Source organism: Haliaeetus leucocephalus, unplaced genomic scaffold (assembly GCF_000737465.1).
Source record: "Haliaeetus leucocephalus isolate CR32 unplaced genomic scaffold, Haliaeetus_leucocephalus-4.0 Scaffold184, whole genome shotgun sequence".
NCBI lineage: Eukaryota > Metazoa > Chordata > Aves > Accipitriformes > Accipitridae > Haliaeetus > Haliaeetus leucocephalus.
Window position 1 is genome coordinate 10,445,077 of NW_010972620.1, and position 23,456 is coordinate 10,468,532.

General features: G+C 44.8%; 1 protein-coding gene across 1 annotated transcript in view; it reads right to left on the reverse strand.

Moving 5' to 3' along the window:
- Positions 1-23,451, reverse strand: part of FBXW4 (F-box and WD repeat domain containing 4) — a gene marked incomplete at its 5' end in the record, with an annotated part of 62,416 nt that extends 38,965 nt beyond the window's left edge. Inside the window, 5 exons of the mRNA XM_010565002.1 lie at positions 5,450-5,544; positions 8,111-8,243; positions 9,415-9,600; positions 12,393-12,488; positions 23,264-23,451. Coding sequence (XP_010563304.1) covers positions 5,450-5,544; positions 8,111-8,243; positions 9,415-9,600; positions 12,393-12,488; positions 23,264-23,451 — 698 coding nt within the window. The remainder of the gene's footprint in view (positions 1-5,449; positions 5,545-8,110; positions 8,244-9,414; positions 9,601-12,392; positions 12,489-23,263) is intronic.
- Between the last annotated feature and the right edge of the window lie 5 nt (positions 23,452-23,456).

Here is a 23,456-nt window from a genome sequence, read left to right on the forward strand (position 1 = left end):
GCTTCACAGGATTAGAAACAGATGTCTGGGTTCTAACTCAGTTAGCTACTGCCTCCTAAAACCTGCTCACCTGCCTGCAACACTAGTGAGCCAATTCACACAGTCACAGAAAATATATACATTAGAGTATTGGCCAAAAGTGACAAAAAGGGAGCAAGCCATCAGTTGTGTGAGCTTCAGAGGGCAAAAGAAAGAAACTGAAGAAAGGTAAGTTGCAGTTTCTCAACCTATAAAAGTGTTTGCATATGTGTTTGTTTCTAGAGGAGAGGGAAAAGGGACATGTATGTTCATGTGTTCAGCCATGTGAAAAATACCAAATACAGTCGTCATCGCACAATTAAAGAAGGTAAAACAAAGTTGTCTTCCTCCCAACATCAAGGCAACAGTCAGGGCACATGGATAAGACACAGGTGTCATTTTAGCTCCAGAGGGGAGAAACTGATACTCATTTCCTGCTCTTCAGCTTTGGGGTGAAAGAGCACCAAGTCAGTTATGACTATTGCATATATCTAGAAACCTGCATCCAGATCACTCTCTGAGGTCAGTAAGAGATGGTAGTTAACGCCACCACTAACTCTACTAGTCCACCCTGGGATCTCACAGTTGAGCAGGTTCTTCCTGCCCCTGCTTAAGAAACAGCTGCAGGTCAGAGTACCTTCTCAATTATTCAAACCAACCAGGCTCTGCAGAGATCCCCAAGGACATATTGCTGCTTGCTGTTTTGCTGGCAATGCAGAAACCAGAATAAAACCCAGTTACTTGTCCCAAGTCCTAGCAGACTCAGATTGGGTAACTGCACAAAGCTAGGCCAAAACAGAGCACTACTACAGCCAACAGCTCATCTTGATATGCAGTAGGGGGTATCTACTGATAAAAGTGGAGCAAAAAATGAGGGTGAGGGGAACATTATCAAACATTTTAACTGCTGCACGTTAGGCTCCAATTGTACAGTTAAAACCGCTGCAAAGTTGCTCTGACTCAAGTGGGTTGTTTTGCTCTAATGCAATCTGCAAGATCAGATTGTTTCACTTTCACAAAAAGTTTCCAGATAACCATTAAAAAGAAGCCTTCAAAATTAATCATTTTGATTGTTCCCAATGGAGAGAGGCCCATTCAGTCAAGGTGCCTGTCAGTAACCCTTCTCTTCCTTCCTTCCCCAGCAAGTTTTGGGTATGTTTTACAATTTGTCTGAGGTTGTCCACAGGGGCAGAGGTCTCCCCAGATATTACTTCCCCATAATATTCCATGGGAGAGGCAATTAGGTTAACAGATATGCAAATTAGCATGTTAAAAGAGAGGAGTGAAGTCTCAACTACAACACTGCATAAAATAGAAGAGAGAGAGCAAGCCTGGCTTTTTAAATTCAGCTGCTCACAGAACTATTCATTTTCCTTTAAATTAAACTTTCGATGCAGATAGCTAGTCTTCGGTACAAACTTTCCTCCCCTCCAGAGTAAACCTGCACTTCATCAAGGCAACATTTGCAAGGAGAGGTCATGTACTGCAGTAGACCAATGACACAGTTGGAAAAGGAGAGACCATCTTTCAGGCTTACACACTCAAAGCAAGTCTCTGCCGCGATAAGGCATATTACAGTTGCCTGACGTTTCCCCAAATTGCACTGAAAGTTTCCTAGCTCTCTATCTATAGTTGCATGTTGAAAAGCATGTTTGTGCCTCCATCATCTCTTTTCTTGATTTTTAAATAGCAAATGCCAGTGGCCAGACCCAGCAGGAGAAGCCATCTTAGATTTGAATACTTTTTTAATCCAACACTGAAGAACTTCTGAATCCAAGATTAATAATGAATTTAACAGCAAGGTCCACTTTTTTCTTTCCCCTCCAGTTTACAAGCTTCTCTATCATTAGGGGGAAAAAAGCTGCAACAAATTTTCCCCTAAATAAAGGAACATTTCAGTAGTACAACATATATCATAAGCCTTATGTTTCTGCAGCCATAAATGCCAGGCAATTGGACCTCATTTTCTCCATAAACCTATCCCTCAAATTAAATAGTGTACAGTGGTCACTTCTCTTCCCTGGCTACTGCCACCTTAGGGAATCACAAAGCATGAAGGTGGTGCCACTATTCCACTAGAAACCCCTGGGTTTGCCTCACTTTGCACATTTGAATTGGTCCACTGCACTCAGGCTTGCCCTGGTCCCTGAGCACACATAAGTCACTGCAGTAAGCACCAGTAAATGAAAGTTTAACATCTGCATGATGCAGAGTTCAAAAGGCAAATGAACTCAGGGGGAAGGGGATTACAAGCAGCTAAGAAACATGGTTTAGGGTACACAGCCTCTGTGTAAGTACAGCATTTTACTAATCCATGGAGAATAACAGCTCTGGAGACCAATTAAAACAGTTGCTGGAGCAAGCTGAGGCACCCTATTTTAAGGATACTCTCAGACTCTTCTCTAGTCCCTGATGCGACAGACAACGTGGGACCTGCTGTCCCAAGCCCACTGACCAGTGCATATATGCATAAGACCTGCTGAAAACCCAGAAGGAACACAATTCCCTCCCCATCCCCACTACCCTGCAGGGCACTGTCAGGGATCCCCAACGCAATGAAGCTCCAATAACACACATGAATGTGAAGGCACTTTCATGGCTGAAAAGGTTATACAAAGGACTAAGCACAGTTCTCCCCTACACATTAAGAAGAGAAGATCCAGTACTCTTGGTCCCCTTTTCCTGCCTTTTACCCTACTTAATCTCCCTCACGGGCATCATTCTGTTTGCAGATCCTCCAAGCATCCAGCCCAGCATCACTACATGAAGAGCAAGGAAGCCTCCTCCCTTGTTCAACACATCTGCAGGACAATCTCTGTAGTGACACAGGCAAACAGCGGACAAATCAAAGCAGAATACCCAGGAAAGACGCTTGAAGCCAGAGAAGCTGCACAGGTCTCTGAAGTTTACAGGCACTGTCCACTAGACCAGCAGTCCAGCAGAGCAGGACCTACAGCAGACCCAGCAGAAAACCCAGCTGTGGGTCAGGAGTGCATGGGATACTTTCTAAGGAAGCTTCACACAGAGGGAGTTATCACTGAAAAGCAAGAAGAGAAGTTTCAATCCTGCCCATTAACAGCTGAGGTTCAGTAAGAATACAACCCTGACTACTCTAGAGAGTCTTAGTCCTGGCAAACCTCCAGGTCAGGAAACTGCAGCCTCTCCAAAGCACTCTCCAATGGCTAGAGCTAGAGGAGCCCTCCCTGCTCCTAGCCTACCACGCACAACTGCTTTGAGCTGCTCCTGAGCTCTATGGACACATAGTAGAGAGAGCTGGTGGGTTCTCAGCACAATGGCCCAAAATACATAGGTGGTTGGAATCTGATTCTACAGTAGTTCTACACCAGCAGAACTATCTGTTCTTATGGAGGAGTTCTCAGTTTACACCAGCACAAGTGAGAACGGAGAATTGGAAGGGCATGTCAAATGTTTAGAAGGAAGTGGAGGTTATAGGCCATGTTCAGCCTCACTGAGGAACAAACGCACCCAAACTCTGGCAAGAAGGATGGGGACTGCAAGGGAGGAAAGGCTTCACACCCAAGTGCATAGGGAATGCCTACGGGTGAAATATGGGCTCTTGCAAAATAAAACAGAAAACACAGAGCTCCCCAAAGCAGACCTTGCTAGAAATCAGATATTATCTTCTTGATACTCACTCTCATTAGACAGCAAGCAATAAAACCTATTAGTGAAAAATTCATCTCCCCTGCCCCTTGCCCTGGCCCTCCCCCATCACATGCCCTCCTGCTCTGATCCTCTCTCTCTTCTAGGATGGCTGTGATTTGTTCTGAGAAGGGACAGGTTTATAGGTTAGCCGACACCTTCTCTCTGTGGAATTTTAATTAACTTCTCCCATCGTCAATATGTTAAGGAGCAGGGTTCCCATTATACGAGGTCAGCAGCGTGTTTCAGGCCCTGCTATATCAGCCGTCAAATTGAAGAATTAATGACGTGGCTAATTGGCTCTAATTCTCCACCCCCCCCTCCCCAAAATATGGAGGGGTAAGGAGGGGGAGGTAGGGTAGGCTAGCGGGGGAGGCTGGTACAGTCCACAGTCTCATAAAAAAAAAAAAAGAGAGTGCACAATTTAAACCCACTTGTTCATGGGGTAGCTGTTCCACCACCTCCCATTTATCACCCTGCAGGGAAGAAAGGGGGGGTGGGGAGACTGTGGGTAAATATTATGACAGAGAGTGTGCACAAGCATGCACACCAGGGAGAGGAACACTGTCCTGACAAGAGGCCACCTCAGTAGGTCATCACTTAGGAGTAGGAAGCAGCATGCCACTGGGCTCTCACCAGTCATAGTGCTAGAGCCGGAGCCTGTCTGCTAGAAAAGGAGCCCTTGCTACACAGAAGGCAGCAAAGGGCTTCTGTCTTAACTTCTTCCAGCAGCATTAATGCACATGGCACTTCTTCAAAAATACTATCTGTCTCAAACACTTGGAGCAATGTGACGAGGGAATGGCAAAATCATAGCAGGCCTCGAGGGTCATTTCCCTGACAATGCCATTAGCTCTGTACCACTAAGTTTCTGCTGCTTGCAAAACAAGCTTAGAAATCGAATGAGGACAGCAGTTGTGGGAAGTATTTTGGTTTTGCACAAGCCTAAAATTCACTACTTGCAGATATCACATGGGCAGCAACAACAGCTCTTCTTCCCCCCTTCCTTGAGGAAGGCTGAGGAAGAATTTCTCTTACATGCAGAAGACCAGCTTAACAGTAAACCAAAGAGACAGATTGTTGCTGGTCAGTGTAAGATTTTAACAGCGAGAGTTTAAGTTTCTCAGATTTTTCACCTCCTCAAGAACAGGAGCACTTTGAAAAACACCCTGGAAGATGCTGGTGTAGGTACTGCCCTTGCCTCCCATGCTGAAGTTGTAGTTGTAACATTAAGCCTGCACTAGAAGCACAGGGCTACAGGCAACAGAGGCTGGAAAACCTCATCTCTGAACTCCACTTCCATCTTTCCCAGTTCAGCATGTTCAAAGGAAACCGAGCTCTAACCACTGCACACAGCTCCCAAGCAGGGACCTTTTTGCTTGGGGTATCTTCTGCCAGAGAACGAGAATACAAGTTGGCATCTTTTCAGTACAGAAAGCCTCAAGAGAATGCAGCTCATTGCCTCTAATTAGCAAGTCAGAGAGTTTGCTCTACAAGTAAGAATGAACAGGTCCCACCTGAGACAGTAACAGGAACACAAGGCCATTTTCACAGCCTCTTTATGAGCTAATCACTCCACTGTTATGGGGAACGAAGACTACATGCTCTTCCCTGAGTTCCTGCTGCAGGCACAAGCACCTGATCAGCCTCCACCCAAATTAAGTCCCTGAAATGTCACACTGGTGCCTCAGAGAGATTTGTGGACACACAGCCTATCCAACTCCTTTACTTCTCTGTTGGAAATTGGGAATAAAGAGATCTCAGTTACCTTAATAATGGGCTGATAGCAATGGACCACACTCGATCCTCTGTCTGCACTGTATGTAGACACTGCCCAACTCTGCCCGTGGACAGGGACCAAACCTAAAGAGAGAGATGCACGTTATGCCACATCACCCAGAAGGTGCAGAAGGTAGGACGCACGCTGCTAATGTGCTGGAAAAGCTGCCAAAACTGCCATGCTCACCTTCCCTGAGATCCTCTCCCTGAATTTCCATTACTTATTTTTGAGGAGCAGAGCCTTCAATCACTGGCAGAAACATGCACTTTAAGTTACACAGAGATTCAGCTTATGAGTATGACCTTCCATCCCACTGGTAACAGAGGGAACACCCCCAGATGCTCTCTAGGGCAGCACTCAACACAGACACTTCTCATCTTCTGTAGTTAAATAAACAAGAAGGGGGATTTGTTCAAATCTCTGCCGTTCTCTTGAACAGCATGGGAAGATTTTGTACCATACCTGAAAAATTTCCATTCATATTATCTATAAAATTAATCATTCGCTATCCTGTAAAATAGTTTTTTTTATAGACCCACTCCCTTTCAACGAATTTTCTTAAATGTACCCCAGGCTATTTTCAAATAGGCCCCCCTTGCTCACTGACAATGTGAGAGAATCTCTTCCCTCCCCCATCAGCACATACATGCACATCCTCTTGCACCAGTTCACCACACACACCCCTTTGTTTCTGGGTCCTAATAAAGCCCCCCAGATTCTTGCTGGGGTCTCTGTTTGTGGCCCTCATTTTCTCCACCTTGCCTTCATTCTTGGCCCACAGGACTCGAGCCCCCCAGTTCCCTGTAACCAACTGCAATGTTTCACTTCAAGACTTCAAAGCTGGGAGTGCCCTATTTGTTTGTTTGTTGATAATGCCCAGGATTGCAGGCTATTCTTGTCAGCGGGGAATTTAGCACCTAGTGTCAGCAAAAGAAGCAGAAAAGCTTAACTCTTTTAAGGCATCCCTATCTCCTACAGGTTAAAAATATTGCTCAGAGCACGCTATCTGGTACCTATCACACAGGAATGTACATTAGCAGCTCTTCAGGGCTTAGTCCTAATCAACACTCAGCAGAGCCCCCAATAGCTTAGACACTTAGAGCCCCTTTAAAAGGCTGGTAGGGATTCCCTTCCACCCTCCAAGAGTCTCATTCACACAAACAAGGCAGACTGCAAAAGAGATGATAAAAAATAAGAGATGAACATCCCTAGAGCCTATGCTGTGGGGACCACTGGGTGGGCAAGATCTCACACTAGCTCCAAGAAAAACAGCCTTAAATTCCCCTCTGGCCTTTAGGAATTTGTTCTCAAGGTCGGGGAGGTCTGTCCTCTGGCTGCCAGGGAAGCAGCAAGAAGGTGTTCTAGCAAAGAGGCTCCACAGAACAGAGAGAAGCAGCCCTGCTTAAGTGTGAGACAAAGCAGCATTAAGGCCTCATTTCCAGGAGACAACAAGCATCGCCAACAGTGCCCTTTGCATCTGAGCACTGCTCTACTTGGGAGTGATTTTACCCAGGAGTACACCCATACAGAGGGACCAATGAGAATAGACACGGTCATGCTGCTCAGCAGCCTGTCAGATAGTTACCCATTACCACACACTTCCTACAAAACTTTGAAAGAGACATTTAAGTCTTCCTTTGCCCCAGCTTCCCCTCTTGCAAAACAGGAAGAGCAGTTTTTCCTCTTACGCCCATTAATGCTCTACTATACGTACCAGAGACCAAGAGTATCCATCAGCCCACCCTGAGTAACAGCCAAAGCTTTCAACATATAGCAAGCACTTCCAACAATGAAACAAGTGGTTATGAAGATGCTAGGAGGTACTGCATCATGCTAGCAGGACAAGGTTAAACACCTGTGTGGAGTTTTCTAAACTACTAAAACAGAGCTGGTTACAGCTCAGGAGAACAACTCTCCAGGTCCATGTAGGAACAAAGCACTGCCAGCCAGATCCAGAAGGACAGAAATCAACCAGGTCCTCCCTCAAAAAGAAATAGCCAAAAATTACATGACAGGATTCAGTGATGCCAACTGGAAGAGAAAAATGGGAGCTAACAGTATTCATAGTCTAACTTCACTCCTGGTTTCCAAACCAAGAACCATACAAAATTACAAGAAAAAAACAACAAAAAAACTACAACAAAACACACACACAAAAAACAAACAAACAAAAACCCCAAAAACACAAACCACAAATAAATAAACCACAACCCCACAGATTTGGAAAAGACATCATGCTATCCCTTAAAGAGACTGAATATACAACAGAGAGTATGTGAAGCAGCACTGCATCACAAAGCAAGGATACGCTTGAGATACATACGGCAAATTTCAGACTAACTGGCATGGATCACTGCTACAGTGTTAAACACATGTACAGTGAAAGCAGCAAAACATCAGCTGCTGCCTTCTGTACTTCCTAGTTTAAACCAGTAGTTGATGTTGTAAAGTACTGCCAAATCTCTGTCTTGAAAATTTGGCACAGTAAGCATCTTTTCAGAGACATGAGCCTACTCCAAGATACCCAGCACTCCTCCTGCAGACACACAAGACAGGGCTCACAACAGTGCTGCTGACACTTAAACATTTATGGCACAAGACCTCCCAGGTCACCTCTGCAGCAGCACCTGCTGGAACATCACTGCTCACCTTCGCTGTTCTGTCCCGGGAGCCGCTGACAATGAGGCCACCTTGGAAGTCCACGCAGTTCACCTCCTGTTCATGCGCAGAGAACTTGACACTGTAGGAGCCATGGATCTTGTGAAGGACAATATTTCCATCTCTGAAAAACAAATCCCCAGGCAGGGAGTCTGTATCAGCTGCATCTCCCTTGGACATGCACCTTCCATTAGTGCTTAGGAGTGCCACAAAAAGACCAGGACTGATCTCTCATGGAAGCTGAAATTCATGCCTCCACTCCTCACACATCACCTGTTCTCTTGCAATCCCACATCTGGTCAGTCAAAGCCTGATCTGCCACACATGAAAATTTTCCTGGCTATCTTTCCACCCTCCACTTTGTGTTAAGCTGCAGAAACTAGCAGAGCAGCCATTCCTCCTCCTACTGCTTTGAGCTTGCCAGAATCCTGGCTGGATGCTGAATGGCTGGAGTAAGGGAACAAGTGAGAGGTCATTCTCACCCATGCCCAAGCCTCAGCTTTTCATTCATTTCAGAGCAGCCGTGCAGGGTATTGTGCTTTGAATTAACTACAAAGACATTTAGACTTTTTTCAGCCAATGCAGTTACTGGAATTTTAAATGCACGCCTTCATTTTCACCTGAGTTTTGGGCTACAGTTCACAGGGGAGAGTCTCAAGATATCCAGAGCAGCCAGCCATGCTTGCGTCTCCCAATTCTGTGCTTAAGTGCTGTGTATATTAATAGCTAAAACTTTATAAATAACAGTTCTGTTATTTGCTGTAATTGAAAAAGGTCAGTCAAATGCAAAATTAATTGGAGAAGTATGTGTGTGCTGGAATGCTTGGCAGTTTTCCCCTTCTCCACAATTATATCAGTAGGTCTAATAAACATATAATTGTCTCTAGAAAGCTTTATGCACTACTGCGGTCCCAGTTAACCAGCAGTTCTGAATATTAGAACACAGTCTAGCTAACCTGACCATAACAGGGAAAGAAATGAAAAATCACACATCAGTCAGGATTACCTGATCAGTCAGCCCTGATTCACTAATCCTGTGGACGTCTACACAAGTTCAAAAGAGAAAAGGACACTTTGTAAGGTCAACAGCATAAGACTCAGCTCCTCCACTGCTGTAGTAAAAGCTTTTTCAGGACAGAACCAAATCATAAGAGAGGAAGCAGCAGCAGTTGAACACAGCCAAGCATGAGGACACTGTGTAGCAAGATTGACCCCTTTGCTCTGGGCTGGAGTTACACAAAACCTTTCCAACTTCACTGCCACACTCCTCGGGCTCCTTCATTCACCCAACTTACCCCCCTCCACTGACGATGTGGGAGTTGACAAGAACAAAGCGACATACGTCCTCCTGGTGGCCGGAGAAGATAGCTTGAGGGTGACGCTGCAAACCCGTACCATCTGGACAGAGCTGGTAGGCCTGGATGTTCTCCGCTTGAGACAGATAGAGATACTCACCATCTAGCTCCATCCAGGGCATCAAACTGCAAACAGACAGCAGGTTGGGTGGGTGCAAGAGTGGGGAGAAGAAAACAAAACGAAAAACCTCACACACAAGAAGAAAAAAAAAATATGCATATATAAACATATCAACAAAAGCAAATGCCCACTCAAGAAAACTGTGAAGTTGGAGCTGCTGGTCACATGCAAAAGCAGGCCTTAATATAGTAGCACAGCTAAGAAGTGAAGCTTCTCCAGCAACAAAGCAGATCACATTGATGGCATTTTTCTAACCAAGAGCTGAGGAAAAGGAAGAATGGAATCTCTGAAAGAGAAGATGGCCAAGAGTCTAGTGAGTTTAGATAGGAAATACTTAAGGCTCCCTGACCCCTCTTCATGAGTCCTCTACTTTTTAAGAAACTAGACTATCAGGCATTTGTGAGCTATGCCAAGCATTTCTAACAGAGCCTTTAATACGAGGCTCTTGGTGCAAACAGTCAGTCTTGATCCTGCACATTATTTGCTGATGCCCAGCAGAGACCACAAAGCTGCCACTGTTTCACATGCATCTGAGCAGGGGAGCAGGTCACATCAAATAACACAGGTCTTCCTACAGACAGAAAGTCCTCCACCTCCTACATTCTCTGGATGCTGATACATAAAGCAGCAAGGTAAGCCTGATGCTGTCCAAGAACTTTGTACTCATCTTGTAGAGGAGGTATTTTTCTACGTTCGCATCACTTCCACTACTGAGCCAAAAGCAACTGCAGAGCAAACTCTTGATTCCTGTTGCTAGTCTTTCAGAAGAGCCCATACACCCTTTCTGCCCCTTGCTATCTACAGGACAGTGGCAGGTTCCTATGGACAGGTTCCAGGTCAAGAGCAGTGGACTGCTAAAGGAACTGTTCTGAAGTGCTTCGAAGATTAAAGTTCTAAGTGGAAAATATACTTCACTTCCTGGGAGACCAAGAAGAGAAGGAGACACTCAAGCAATGTCTGAATCATGTCTGTCATCACAAGAAGTTTCTTTATTCTTGAAACAAAACCAAAATACAGAAAACAAAACAGGCTACAACATACACTTAGGCAGTGAGCTCTCTGCTCAAGATCTTGCTCTTGTGTAGTGACCAGAGAATCAAATAGCAAATGGGCCTTCTGGATATGGCAAGGCCAGATACAAAGAGACATGGGGCTTGTGTCCTACGGGGCATGGATGCATGAAATTGTCTCCACTCTGCAGTCATTGCCGAGTGCACCAATACCCATGCAAACATTGAGCAAAACTAGAGCCCTTCCATAGAGCAGCCTTTCAGTTTTCAAACTATTCAGGAACAAACTGTTTTGAAAGCAGGGGGGTTTCTCATAAAAAACTGTCTCCCTCTTTTTTGCAGATCATTCATCCTCAGGTCATGATTTGCTGTGTCAGCAGAGCCATTACACACAACCACACCTCATAACATCACAATAAGGAACTGGAAACAAGTAAAGAGGACAAGATTGCTTATTAGATAGAAGGTTTCTGCTTGCCTGCATTCATCTCCAAAAACAGGCTTTTAGTCACATGGACAAAGCAGTTGAGCATAGGTTATAGTGTTCTTCTGGGACTTGATCATATGCAAGGAAAAAATAAGAGCCATCTTTGGAGCAGCAGCTTTGGTTTTAGGCGGGCTTTGATTTCCCCTTCCTTCCTCCACTCCTACACAGTTCTCTAAAAGCAAGTGAATATCCAGCTTACCTAGACTACAGCCAGTTTCTGTGGCTCTCCTCCTCCTGCAGTTTAGCTTTTACCTTTTTCTATGGCTTTTTCATAAGGAGAAGTAACAAATTTGAAGCAGGATAAATGAAAATTAGAGGATGCTGTTTGGATGGTGGCCTCATTAAATCAGTCCTTGCCTTTTCACTTGAGAAGCTGGTTTAGTAATGATCTCTAACATGCACAGAGCCTGTCTTCACAGATGGTTGCAAGCACTTCAAAGGCAGGTATACAACCTGCACCAAAAACCACTCTGCTCATTACAGCTGTTCCCAGGACTTTACACAAGCAGTGGCACATTATCCACCACTTCAATCTACACAGCACAAAAAGGCATGAAAGCTCAGTAGTAGGTCCCTGTTCTTCAGCAGCTAACAAGCCATAGTCTTTCTCTTTTTTCCTTCTGTCCAGTGATGTGAAGGCTGAAAATTTAGATGTGCTGTTCAGACAAGAGACCTATCTTATGCTTTGCTTTGAAAGCTAAGTACACCTTTGCAAGGCAGAATTTAAAAACAATCTCCTCTCATTAATGTCAAATATACATATGTTTTTTTAGTGAAGGAGAAAATCATAAGGTAGGAGAATGAAGAAGCATAAGGTAGAAGAATGTCAACTAGCATTTTAGATTTGTACATCCAAATCAGGGGCCAGGATAAAGCACGAGAGGCAAACCAAGCATTTTGAGGGGACACAGAATTCCACATCTGGGATCAAGGTATGCTCGTTGTGAGAGCAGGACAGAAAATTGCTCATTGTATACAGCAATAGATAGGAACATAACAGTTTGAAGTCAGTAGTAAAGATTACTAAATCCAACTAGAACTGCACGGATCAGAACAATGACAAATTCAAGCTCTAAGAAAGGAACTCTAGACTCTCAGTGTGAACCCCTAGGGCAAGATAGCAACTCCAGTTACCCTACATCCAGCTAGCCAACAACACCCAAAACAGACCAGTGACATCACTTGTAAGAGCCTGTGGATCACAAGGAGCAGGAAACATCTCATTTCAGGGCACAGACACAAACCCAAGGCCCCACAGCAGCTGACACAGAACAAAATAGAAGAGAAAGGAGCCACTTGCTTGCGTTTCCATTTCAGGACTGTCTCCCTCCGGCAGCGTCCATGCCTCCAGTTCTGAGATACTTTCACCCTTTCCTTCACTGGAATGCCAGCTGCTCTGCAGACAGAGGAAGACAGATGAGATTAGCAACCAGGACTGATGGTATACAGACAACAAATACACTCAAGCTGGTCACAGGTATGCTCTCACTCTGGTTCTACAAAAGATGAACTGGCAAACACTGATCGTGCCTGAGCCACACTAGAACAGGCACACCTGCGAGAGTTGACAAGAAAGGAACACTGAGCGGTGTGGGTGCTTATCGTCAGAGAAAGCCATCCCTGATGATCACTAACGTACAAGCCTTAAATCTCATCAAGACCTGATTTAGAATACTGAATGCAACATGCGTTCAGACAAAACATAATCAAAACAAGATGACATGGCAAGAAACTACCAGAACAACCAGAGAAACAGGACATCACTCTTCTAATAGAGACTAAAGAAAGCCAGTTAAGATAAGGACAACACCATACAAGGACAGATGGAAGAAACACTAGTCAGGAGAATGCTGAAACTAGAAGCCAGAAGAGTGTGTCTTGCCAGAAGACTAGTAAAGAAACTGCTCCAGACCCTCACCTGCCTGACAAACACATAATCAGATACAGTAATTAGAAATCAAGATACATTCAAACTAAAAATAAAATTCATTCATCTGTATAACCACGCAATGCACACATGCCCCAAGACAGACTCTTCTGCAGCACCTCACCAAAGGATAGAGAATTCCACCACATCACTGGAAAATTCTCTACTTTCAGTCAAAGTTACTAAAAGAGAGACTGTAGTTCGTAAGCAACTTCTGGGACACAAATCAAAGTTATTGGGATGAGCTGAGACAAGCCAAGATCAACACAGCTCAAGAGGTGACAAAAGGTAGGTACCACAGAGACCTGGGACCAAGGTCTCCTTAGAGTCTACATGAACATACCCAGTTCAAGCAGCTGTTCAACATTTGTTTTGCTTTCATGATCCAGGGTTTATTAAAGAGGGGGCAAAAAGGGAGCTTTAGCTGCTATCTTTCTCATATCATAAACTTAATTATCCTTGGTGGAGCTGCTTAGGTAGAAAAGATCAGAAAAGTACAAAGAAGAAGAAACTGGAAGTTATCCTTTGTAACTAGGGGCTGTGAACCACTTACTAGATTAAAAGAGTTTATCCCCCTTTCATGCATTTCTCAACAGCCAGTGTTCCCAGATGCATAGGACAAAGGAAAGATCCTTAAGAGATGGGGACTGGTGCCGGACCAGAACCAGTTCCCTCCTCCCATCCTTACCGTGCCCCCAACCCACTCCTCAGAAGTGGGATTTTTGGGTACTCCGTCATTTTTAAAACAAAGATTAGGTCCCTGTAAATAAACATCTCCTGTGGTTGTTAATGGGTGTAGGAATCTCTAACCTGGCCCTGGGGCCTGGCCAGATTCTCATTTTCCCAGCCTTCCTTCCATAGCCTCAGGCTCCTTTTTTTTCTGCTCACCCTTCCCTCCCCTTTTCTATGCTTTCCGGCACTTAGTCACCATTATAATTTGACTGCATTCCTAGGCATGTGACCCATTTTAAACAAAAACAGAAACCACACACAGAAAAGCTTTTTGTCCCCTAAAAAGCTTGCAACTGTAAGTTTATGATCAGTAGAGCTACACCAAATAAAACTGAATTTAGGAAGCTATGAGCTCTTTCTTTCTCCTAACCCTTTTAAAAAAATAAAATAATAAAACTGTAGAGTTAGCCTAGGCTGCAAGAATAGGAATTCCTTTTTTAAAGAGCACACTTGCAGGAGCTTGTGGGGCCAGATAGCGTCTGAGATGTGGAATGCACAGCACTGAAAAGTCAGGTCATGTCCAGCAGCCTCCTCATTGCTTATTACTCTCCCAGACAGAGTTCAGGCTCTCCGCCTACATCCAATTCCATTCATTACTCCAAAACACTTCTCCTCCCCACACTCAACCCTCAGTTAAGTTCTCCCCACGTACAGATTTTAAGTCACCAGCTTGCACAGTGATGGAAAACGCACTCATGCCACAACCCCCTCCCAACACATACTGGCCGAACCAGACATCCTGAGCAAAATGCACAAACCCTACTAAGACTAGATGTGATTTCCAAGGCTCTGAAAAAAGGTGAATCCAAGGTCAAAAAAGCAGCCTCCATCTTGCACTGCTGGTCACTTTTCTAGTTGGGGGGCAGGCCTTGATCCTCCTGCTGCTGAAAGGGGAATTTCAGAAGATAGTCACACATTGGCTTGTCCCACAGTACCAGTTAACTATTGCAGTTACTCCTGTAACAGACACCTCATTCCTTCATGCAAATCAACAGTTCCTGTCTGGAAGGTGTGGGGGTTGGGTGGGGAGGACTATGTGGGGGAGGTCTGATGGGGTTTTGGGGAGTTTTGTTTGTCTTTTTGTTTGTTTTACTGTACAGATACATTATTCATCCAGCCTGCCTCCTTCATATAGCAATTCTGGATCCAAGCTAATTTAAACATGTCTTAGAAGCATCCGCCTTTTATTTCCCAAACATATTATTTATTCAAAATAGAGGCAAGAAAGGGGACAGAACATATAGAGGCCATGAGAAAGGGGATGTAGAAATTGGACTGATATCCTTCCCCTTTGCCAGTACCAGGGCAGCAGAGGCCAAACTGCAATGATTTTCAAGTGTTGGTCAGAGACATCTGATGCCCTATAACAGAAGAGAAGTTAAATCAAGCTCAGCAATGGAATCAAGTGCTGAGATATAATTTGATTTGCTTCCTCAACAGTACCCCCCAGAGTAACTCCAAGAATACATCAAAAAAAGGTGATAAGCATCACTGCAATACACAAGAGTTCTCAAATCTCAGAAAGTTAAAAAGGGCATCACCACATAAACTTAATCATTTGATTAAAAAAATCCCTTTCTCCCCTACAAAGACCATTTTGCTTCAATCACAATCAACACACTTTCTATACATGCAAACCTTTAAGAATTGTTCCATGATGACCTGAGACAATCAACACACATCACACATCTACACTGAGTGGTTGACTTAACCAAGTACCTCCCACTTCAGCAACTGGATTGAACATTCAAAGATTCAGGAGACTAACCCTCTTTATGAAGACAAATGCTATGTAAAATGCCGTGGAGGGACCACTATCCACCAGCCAATGAATACTTTGACCTTTCTTAGTATGCAATCCAGCAAAACGCTAAGCCACATGCTTAAAATTCAGTACATGCTTAAGTGCTCTGTGAAATCAAGATCTTGGCATTCACGTTCTCAGAGAAGCCACCCAACAGTGAACTTCAAGACTGCTGAAGGCTGACTCAATGAGGAAGGACTGCTATTTATACCAGGACCTACACAGCCTTGCATCAGAAAGCAACAGAAATATTGCCGAACATCCTAGAAAGGATGACAAGAAACACAGGAGGAAGGAACCAGTGAACAGTGAATGTGAAAACTCAATGAAATTCAAGCAAAATATTCTTAAAGCCCATCAGAGTCCATCATTTCACCACCTCTGCTAGGGCGTCACAATTATCAACAGTTCATAAAGTTACACGATCCAGAACATGCAAGGCTATCTTTCTTATTAGGTAATTAATAAAAAAAAAAACACTCTATCAGGATTCCAAAGCATGTGGTGCAATAAATGACCTGAGCTAATGCGTGTTTCTGATTGCACACACTCCTGATGGAAGCTCCCTTTACAAAGGCTTTATTACACTAAGAAAGAGAAGCTGAATATTTCTTACAGCCTGAGAGAGTTCCAGGATAAAAGCCATCCCAAGCAACCCATTATAAAGGATTTTTCATTTCCCCCTTCCTACCTCACCCCACCCTACCAAAAAAGTTAAGTATTTTGCTCAAATTATGGATTTCCTCTCTTTCTTGGCAGAGTTACCAAAAGAAACATAATATTCCTTCTGGAGCCCACTTTCCAGCTGCTGAAGTGAGAGACTGGGACTATCCCCCCACAGCACCACTGACCCAGGTGACCTCAGCCATCATGGCAGTTGCTGGCCTGGGCCCCAAAAGAAAGCAACAAAAGAAAGAATCGCTCAGACAGAGACTAAGCACATCTCCCAAAGCTTCACCTCCAACAGTTTTTGCCTTCAACAATCCTCTCCCCAGCCAAAGTTCTTTGCCACCAGAAATGGTATTTCTGCAACAGCTAGAGCTTCTGTGCTTTACTGCATCCCAGGGAGATTTCTACTGGCCATCTACAATTTCAGCATGTGCCAAAACAATGGTGCCTGCAACAACATATACCACGTTACAGAAGATAACACCAACATGTCATACTGTATATTTTCCCAGCTGCATGGGGCATCCTAATCCACCAAAGTCCTTCACATTTTGCTACATTTTAAGTGCTGAAGAGCTCATCTGGAAATGCAAGTCTGCAGAGACCTGCTGAGACCGAATCTCTTCTGTGGACAAAATCTGCTGTCTGCATAAAAGCTGTCACCAGCCTGCCTCAGGCCTGACTGGAAGGGTCATACAGAGGAACAAATAGGTCACAGTGCCTAAGCCCCACTTTCAACCTTGGCCCTGTGACAGGGATGGCTAACACAAGGACCAACTGCACTTATTTGTGTAATCGGGACACACCTGTTGAGTGGCAGGGTCTCAGTGCAGTTACAAGTCACGGGCCACCAACAGACAGCCGAGAGGGAAAAGCTATTTATGTCAGGAGCTCCTGTTGCTGTCCTCAACAAGTCAGCCGGCTTTCAAAACGTCTCTTCCAGGACAAGAATTCCACCTGAATTCCTTTAGCATATGACGCTTATTTAGCTTACTGCCAGGTTCAGTCTGTCTTCTACGCTCCCCCCCTTTCTATTTGACATGGGTTCACATAACTCTGAGATGGAATAGAGCTCTGCAGACTCTTCTCTCGCTGTTCCTCATCTCCTCTGGTGTGTCTACGCTCAGTTAGATGTTACCAGGCTGCACAGGTTTACTGCTCTGTCTCACAGCTCTTGTGAGCAATTCACCTGCACATAGAAGCCAAAGACTCCAATAAGAAAGAACCAGAGCTGCAGGCAAATTTCCATACACGCAATAAAGACACACACCACGTAGGCTTCGCAAAAATACATCATCACCAAGACTGAGCCAGACTGCTCTGCCATCAGATGCCCTCTCCCTTACAAGTAACTGCAATGGGATCAAGGCTAGAAACTCCAGGCGGGGTTTGGACACTCTCAGGAACTTATATAGGCTTTCTGGAGATGAAATCTGGTCTGCTTGAAAAAATGCATAGCCTTGGGAAGGTCTGAGAAAACCTGCAGCTGCTCAATAGTTGTCATGTATATACTGATTTGAAAGAGTAGACTGCCAGGATAGTATTTAGGTAGAGTGAAATAACCCATAGCTAGTTCACTTATGCAGGTTACAGGGAGAATAGCAACAAGCACAGCACACATTTTTTAAGCCCTGAACTAGATAAAATTCTTCTTCCACATTGAACTCGTGAAGATTTTAAGGGAAGGGTAGGCAGTCCTGAAAGAACTCTTACAAACAATTTCACATTCCCAGAACAAGAAGCAGTTTCAATGTTGTGGAGCTGTCCTGGCAGATCTGTCCTGCCCAAGACTAACTGTTTAAGACAGAATAAGAACGAATCTAACAGAAGTTTCTAAAAACCACTGACTTTTCCACCACAAAGCAATAGCTGCGTGCCCTCTTTCAGGCTTTTGTCGTTATTGCAATATCCTCCCTAGAGTATTCCCCTCTACATCATCTGCACCAGTTCATTGCCTACTTCATTTCTGACTTAAAGTAATGAAACTTTGGTAAAACAAGTTTTAAAAGATGAAGGAAACTGAAGCAGCTTTACAAGCATTCACACTCCCTCCCCCTCCAGTACCGAAGACAGAGGTCTCCTATGATTGCTGCAGTTTGCATTTGGATTTGACTTGCATAGATTGGCCATTTCCTGCTCTTGCAGGTGTATATATTTTTCCAAGATCTGGAGAAAACACAGCTTTTCATTAACTCACAGAATGCTTACACAAGCTCTTAAATACTCAAAGATGATAAGTTCATCCATTAATGAATCTGTTTCTCTGAACTGGAGAATATACCATGATCCTAGCGGGCAAGGCAGAACAGGAGACATGGAGAGAGAAAACATGCAGTGGAACAGTTCTATATTTTGGCAACAGCTATTAATATATTACAAAGAGCACATTGTCAAGCTATTTAGGTTGCAACTTTTAACTTGCCCTCTAAAATTCCTTTTTAACAAAGAGGAAATAAGTTTAGCCCAGCTGCAACTTTATTCCTTTCTTCCATGCTTTAAATAAAGAACCACCTTGCAACAAGCTCTTTGCCTCTCCGATTTCTCCAGTCCAAGGTGGTCCAACAGGCAGGCATTGGATGAAGGCTTAAAGCACCCTCTGCTATTCCTGGCTCTGACACTGACCTGCTGCACAGAGGGCAGCTTGGTTGACATCCCTCTGCCTCCGCTTCCCCTCCCAGCCCTTGTTTACCCTGGCTATTTAGGCAGCAAGCTCGTCAGGGCAGAGACTGCTCTTGCTGGGCCTGTACAACAGCTGGCAAAACAGACACAGGCTACCAGACACAACTGTAATATCGCTATACTCTCCAAAAACCCCAAAGGCTTTGTGCTACTGCTCAGCTACAGTTTAACTGCAGAAACCATCCTTAAGCCTTAACTTTTCCGTGATATGCTGCCATACATTTTTGGAACAAAAATGCTCCATTCACCTTACATCATGAAGGTAAGGCTTGACTCTTGCTTCAGCTGCTCCTATGACTGAGTGAAGCAAAAATCTTCAGCATGGGGACTACGTTTTTACCATCCCCACGACAAGGTCTTGTTGCAGTACATGTCTATATATAAAATTAAAATGACTATAAAGTAGCCTAACATAGAAAGACCTATAAGACAGCTGCCAAGAACCACACCCATCTAAAAGCACTCTATACTTCCGTAATACTGACACATTATTCTATTAAGCATTTGCTTACTGCTGACTCAAGAAAGAAAATTTTTTCACACTAAGAATGTGCTTAAAGAACCCCTCCAAGTCAGGCCCTGCTGTCCCTAATATGCAGTAACTCACACTGATGCAAACCTAGTAATTTATTTCCCCCCCACCAAGGACCAAAGTGTACAGAAACATTGCTCAAAGCAAATTTATTTCTTCTTCTGCAAGTGTACAATTGAATCAATACCTTAAATACTTAACTTCACTTGCATCCGCAGCTTCTGATTAGCCGAATCTACCACAAAGGGCAAATATATGATTGTCAATGTTGTGAATATGCCTTTCAGCATAACAGCTAGTGTCTGGGATTAAGTTCACACCTTCTTTTGAAAACATTAGCAAATCAATTTAACATTTTTAAGCCTAAGTATGCATCCTGAGATAATCACAGCTGGCAATTTTTAAAGGTAGACAGTCAGGATGAGAAGTAAATAATTTTAAAATTTAAATCAAATCATTTCAGGTATACTACAATTTCTCTTTTCCATGCTGCTAACAGCTAGGGTTTTGCAATCAGTTTCTTATAAATTTTCTCTCTTCCCTCTTTCAGAATAAAGTTTTATAGGCAAGCTGACTGCGCAAAGAGTTGTTTCACATACAGGCTAAAGCCTGTTCCCTCTGATCTTCTTACAATTATCTGAAGATATGCCGAACAGAAAAAACATTTTTTAAAAATGGTGTCATTTTCAAGTTAATCACCCTTTTAAAAAATGGGGAGGGGAGGTATGTTTCACAGCTATCTTACACTCTAGGCTCAAATTTATCTCTATTTACAAAGCATTAACAGATGGCTTATCAAAAGCCATTTAACAGCAGAAACGATCAAAATATTCTGAGATGTTTTTTTGTTTTAAACAGTAAATACTCCCTAGACTAGTTTTTAACTTATGCCAGCCTCCCAGGGACCATCAGTTTAAGATCTAATGTCAGAACCATGCACGTTATTTCATTAAGTACATTTACCATAAACAGCTCCAGCCTTTGCTTTCTCAATTGTGGACAGCATTGCACAAAAACCTCTTAAAAGCAAAAACCAGTGTTCACCTCATGCAACATTATACAGAATGTGCAACAGAAGCTTCAGCTCTTGAGCAAGTCAAAGCCAAGCTTACAAACTCAAGATTTACTCTATATCACTAAGAAAGCACAGTTATCAAGAAGGTCCAGCTATCCATCATCTTTATCACCATCTTACTTACCCAGTGATATTTAAGCTTAACTATCTACTCAGCTCAAATTTAACTTTCAATGAGCTACCTACCACATTCCTACTTAGAATTACTATGAGGAAGAAAGACTCTGTGCCCAGAAGCTGACCTCAATCCCTTCTCCAACTTGTATCAGTTAGTCAAATAAAATGTAATCTCTCTCTGCAAATCTTACTCCCTCAACTGCAAGAGCAGCAATCTTGGAGATTGCTCTTGATCTTGGAGACATGCATGAGATACAAGTGGTATGGAAGACGCATGGCTATTTAAAAACCTCAAGCCGACACAGAGACTATTAAAGTCTTCTTCAGCTAAGTACAACTTTTACAGCTGTACCACAACTCAACACATGCACTCACGCTGGTTCTTCTGGAGATGTACAGATACCCAAACCCCCCAGTACTGCGATATGCCTTTGTCTTTTATCTGTTGCCAGAACTGTCTACCCTACTGCAGCGAAACTCCTGCAACTGCCCCCAGATGCTGGATCTCCACACATGGAAAATAAGTGCTTGGCTTTCAGGTATTCCCCATAAGATATGGCACACTGTTTCAAAGAACTGAAGATTGTTTGAGCCTTCCATGAAGTTAAAAGTAATTAAAGGATTCATCCTCCAGATATATCTCAAGGTTCCTGCATAACCAGCTTGTAATGTCACTTGGTGCGTTACCCATGATTGAACTCCCTAGGACTAGGGCAGTGCTGACCAATGCTAAAAGCAGCACTCAGTACTAGAGTTGTTTAAAGAAAACTTGAAAATAGGACTCAGCACAAAAGCACATCCTAGAATTACTAAAAAAAACCCTGTTCATAGCAAACCCAACAGCATTGAAATCCCTGGGAGCTCATGATACTCAAGCAGCCTTCCCTTCACTTAAACCCTCTGACCTAGCAAACCTCTTCTGTAGCTGTTTATAGACCTGCATTCCTGTGCAGGGGGAAGTGGTGGTCCTTACGTATGCTGCACCTGCTCTGCTGTACACCTGATCCTTCCTGCAACTGAAGGAGCGTAGTATCACCTTATTCTTAATGAAAAATACAGAACTTCATTTCCTCAGGAGACAAAATCATATATCACAGAGACAGAGTCCAACACACAGCCATCCTGCAGTGCTTATTCCTGCTGACTTCCAAGGGAACTGTGCTTAACTTTCAAGCTGTGAAGACTGAATTGGTTGAAGTGCTGGCCTGAAAACCCAACACAAGGAGTTTCAGCACCACTGAAGTTCTGCTCCTGCCGGCAGAAGCCATAATTGTTTCTCTAAAGTCTGTGCTGTTGACAAGATAGCAATACAAGACAGCAAAATAGGCCTCAAAACCTGACATCCCTTCTTTTGATTCATGTCAACACAGTGTTAACGGAAACAATACTGAATCACTGGATGACAAACTAGATCCTGGCCTGGCAGCTAAAGGGAAACCATAGGAAGGGATTCATAGATCCTAAGAACATAAACTTCCTCTTGGGATCCTTAAAGTAGCAAGGAAAGCCCACATTGCGTGGCTGCCTCCGAGAGGCATTTTGTACGCTAGCAAATTCAAGAGAGGAAAGGCAATCTTTGGTCCTTACCAACCACTGCCAAGGCCCAAGCCCCAAAAGCACTTCATCTAGAAAGATGCTGGTGTCACACACAGTAAAGCCAAGAGGGCTCACACCTGTTTCTAACCTATGATGTGCTGTTGAATGAGGGGAAAGAAAAAAATAATAATAAAAAAAAAATCCAAACCCTATCCACAAAACTTTAAAACCCAGAAGCCATGAAGAGTCCAAGAGTCACTTTCTCTGTGACAGCCATCACCAGCTATACCAGGAAGGTGCTCCATGAGCAGAATCTAAGAAACATATTCCTGGGGCCCCCTGCCACGAAGGCTCTTGCGCCTAGTAACGTATGTAAGTCCACTCTCCAGCCTTCACCCAAGACACCAGCCCAGGCCTTGCTCCCCTGTGGCTTCTTCTCTGAGGCATCTTCAAGACCATGGCAGGGGCCGCTGCCCAGAAGCAGGGAGGGAGTGTGGGTGCATAGGATCACCCCAGCTGCACACGGCAGCTCCGCGTCCCCATGCTCCCACCTCCCCTAGCTTGAAGCCCCCGACCCTACGTGTTTTGTCAGGGGCAGTTTTGGGGGACCTAGCTGATCTGGAGAGGGCCTGGGGCCCCAATGCTTGAGGGCTGCTCCCGCCGCGCCTGGCGCTGAGGGGCCCCGGCAAGCCCCCGTCAGGCCCGCCCGCTTCCTGGCACGAACGCGAAGCGCCTCCCCACAAACCCCCAACGCTCCTGGGCCGGGCCGGGCCGGGCCGGGGTCAGGCCCCACCACCCCGGGGCCGCCACACGCGGTCCCTCCCCTCCCAGGGACGGCCCCACTGCGGGCCCGGCGCTACGGCCCTTCCCCTGCCCTCGCCACCCCTCTTGGCGCAGGCTAAAGACGGCGCAGCCGCGCTTCGAGAATAGCCCCCCCTTCCCTCCGCCCCCTCACGGCGGCGGGAAGCCCCCCCTTAGCGACTACGCCAGGAGCGCAGAACGCCCCTTGGCAACCAGCTAGGCCGCAGCATCCACGGCCTTTCCCAGCCGCCGCCGCCGCCGCCTCCCCCCCGCCCTTCCGCCGGGAAGGCCGCGCTTACAGGTCGGTGCCGAGCTGGGTGAAGCCGGAGTTGAGACAGCCGCGGGCTATGCGCCTCCAGAGGAGATCGCGGCTACTGAGGAAGCGCAGGCGGCGGCAGACCTGGCCCAGGCGGCCCAAGGCCTGCGCGTCCAGGTAGGAGCAGATGAGGAGCAGCAGCTCCTCGGGTAAGGCCCAGAGCGGGGAGGGGGGGG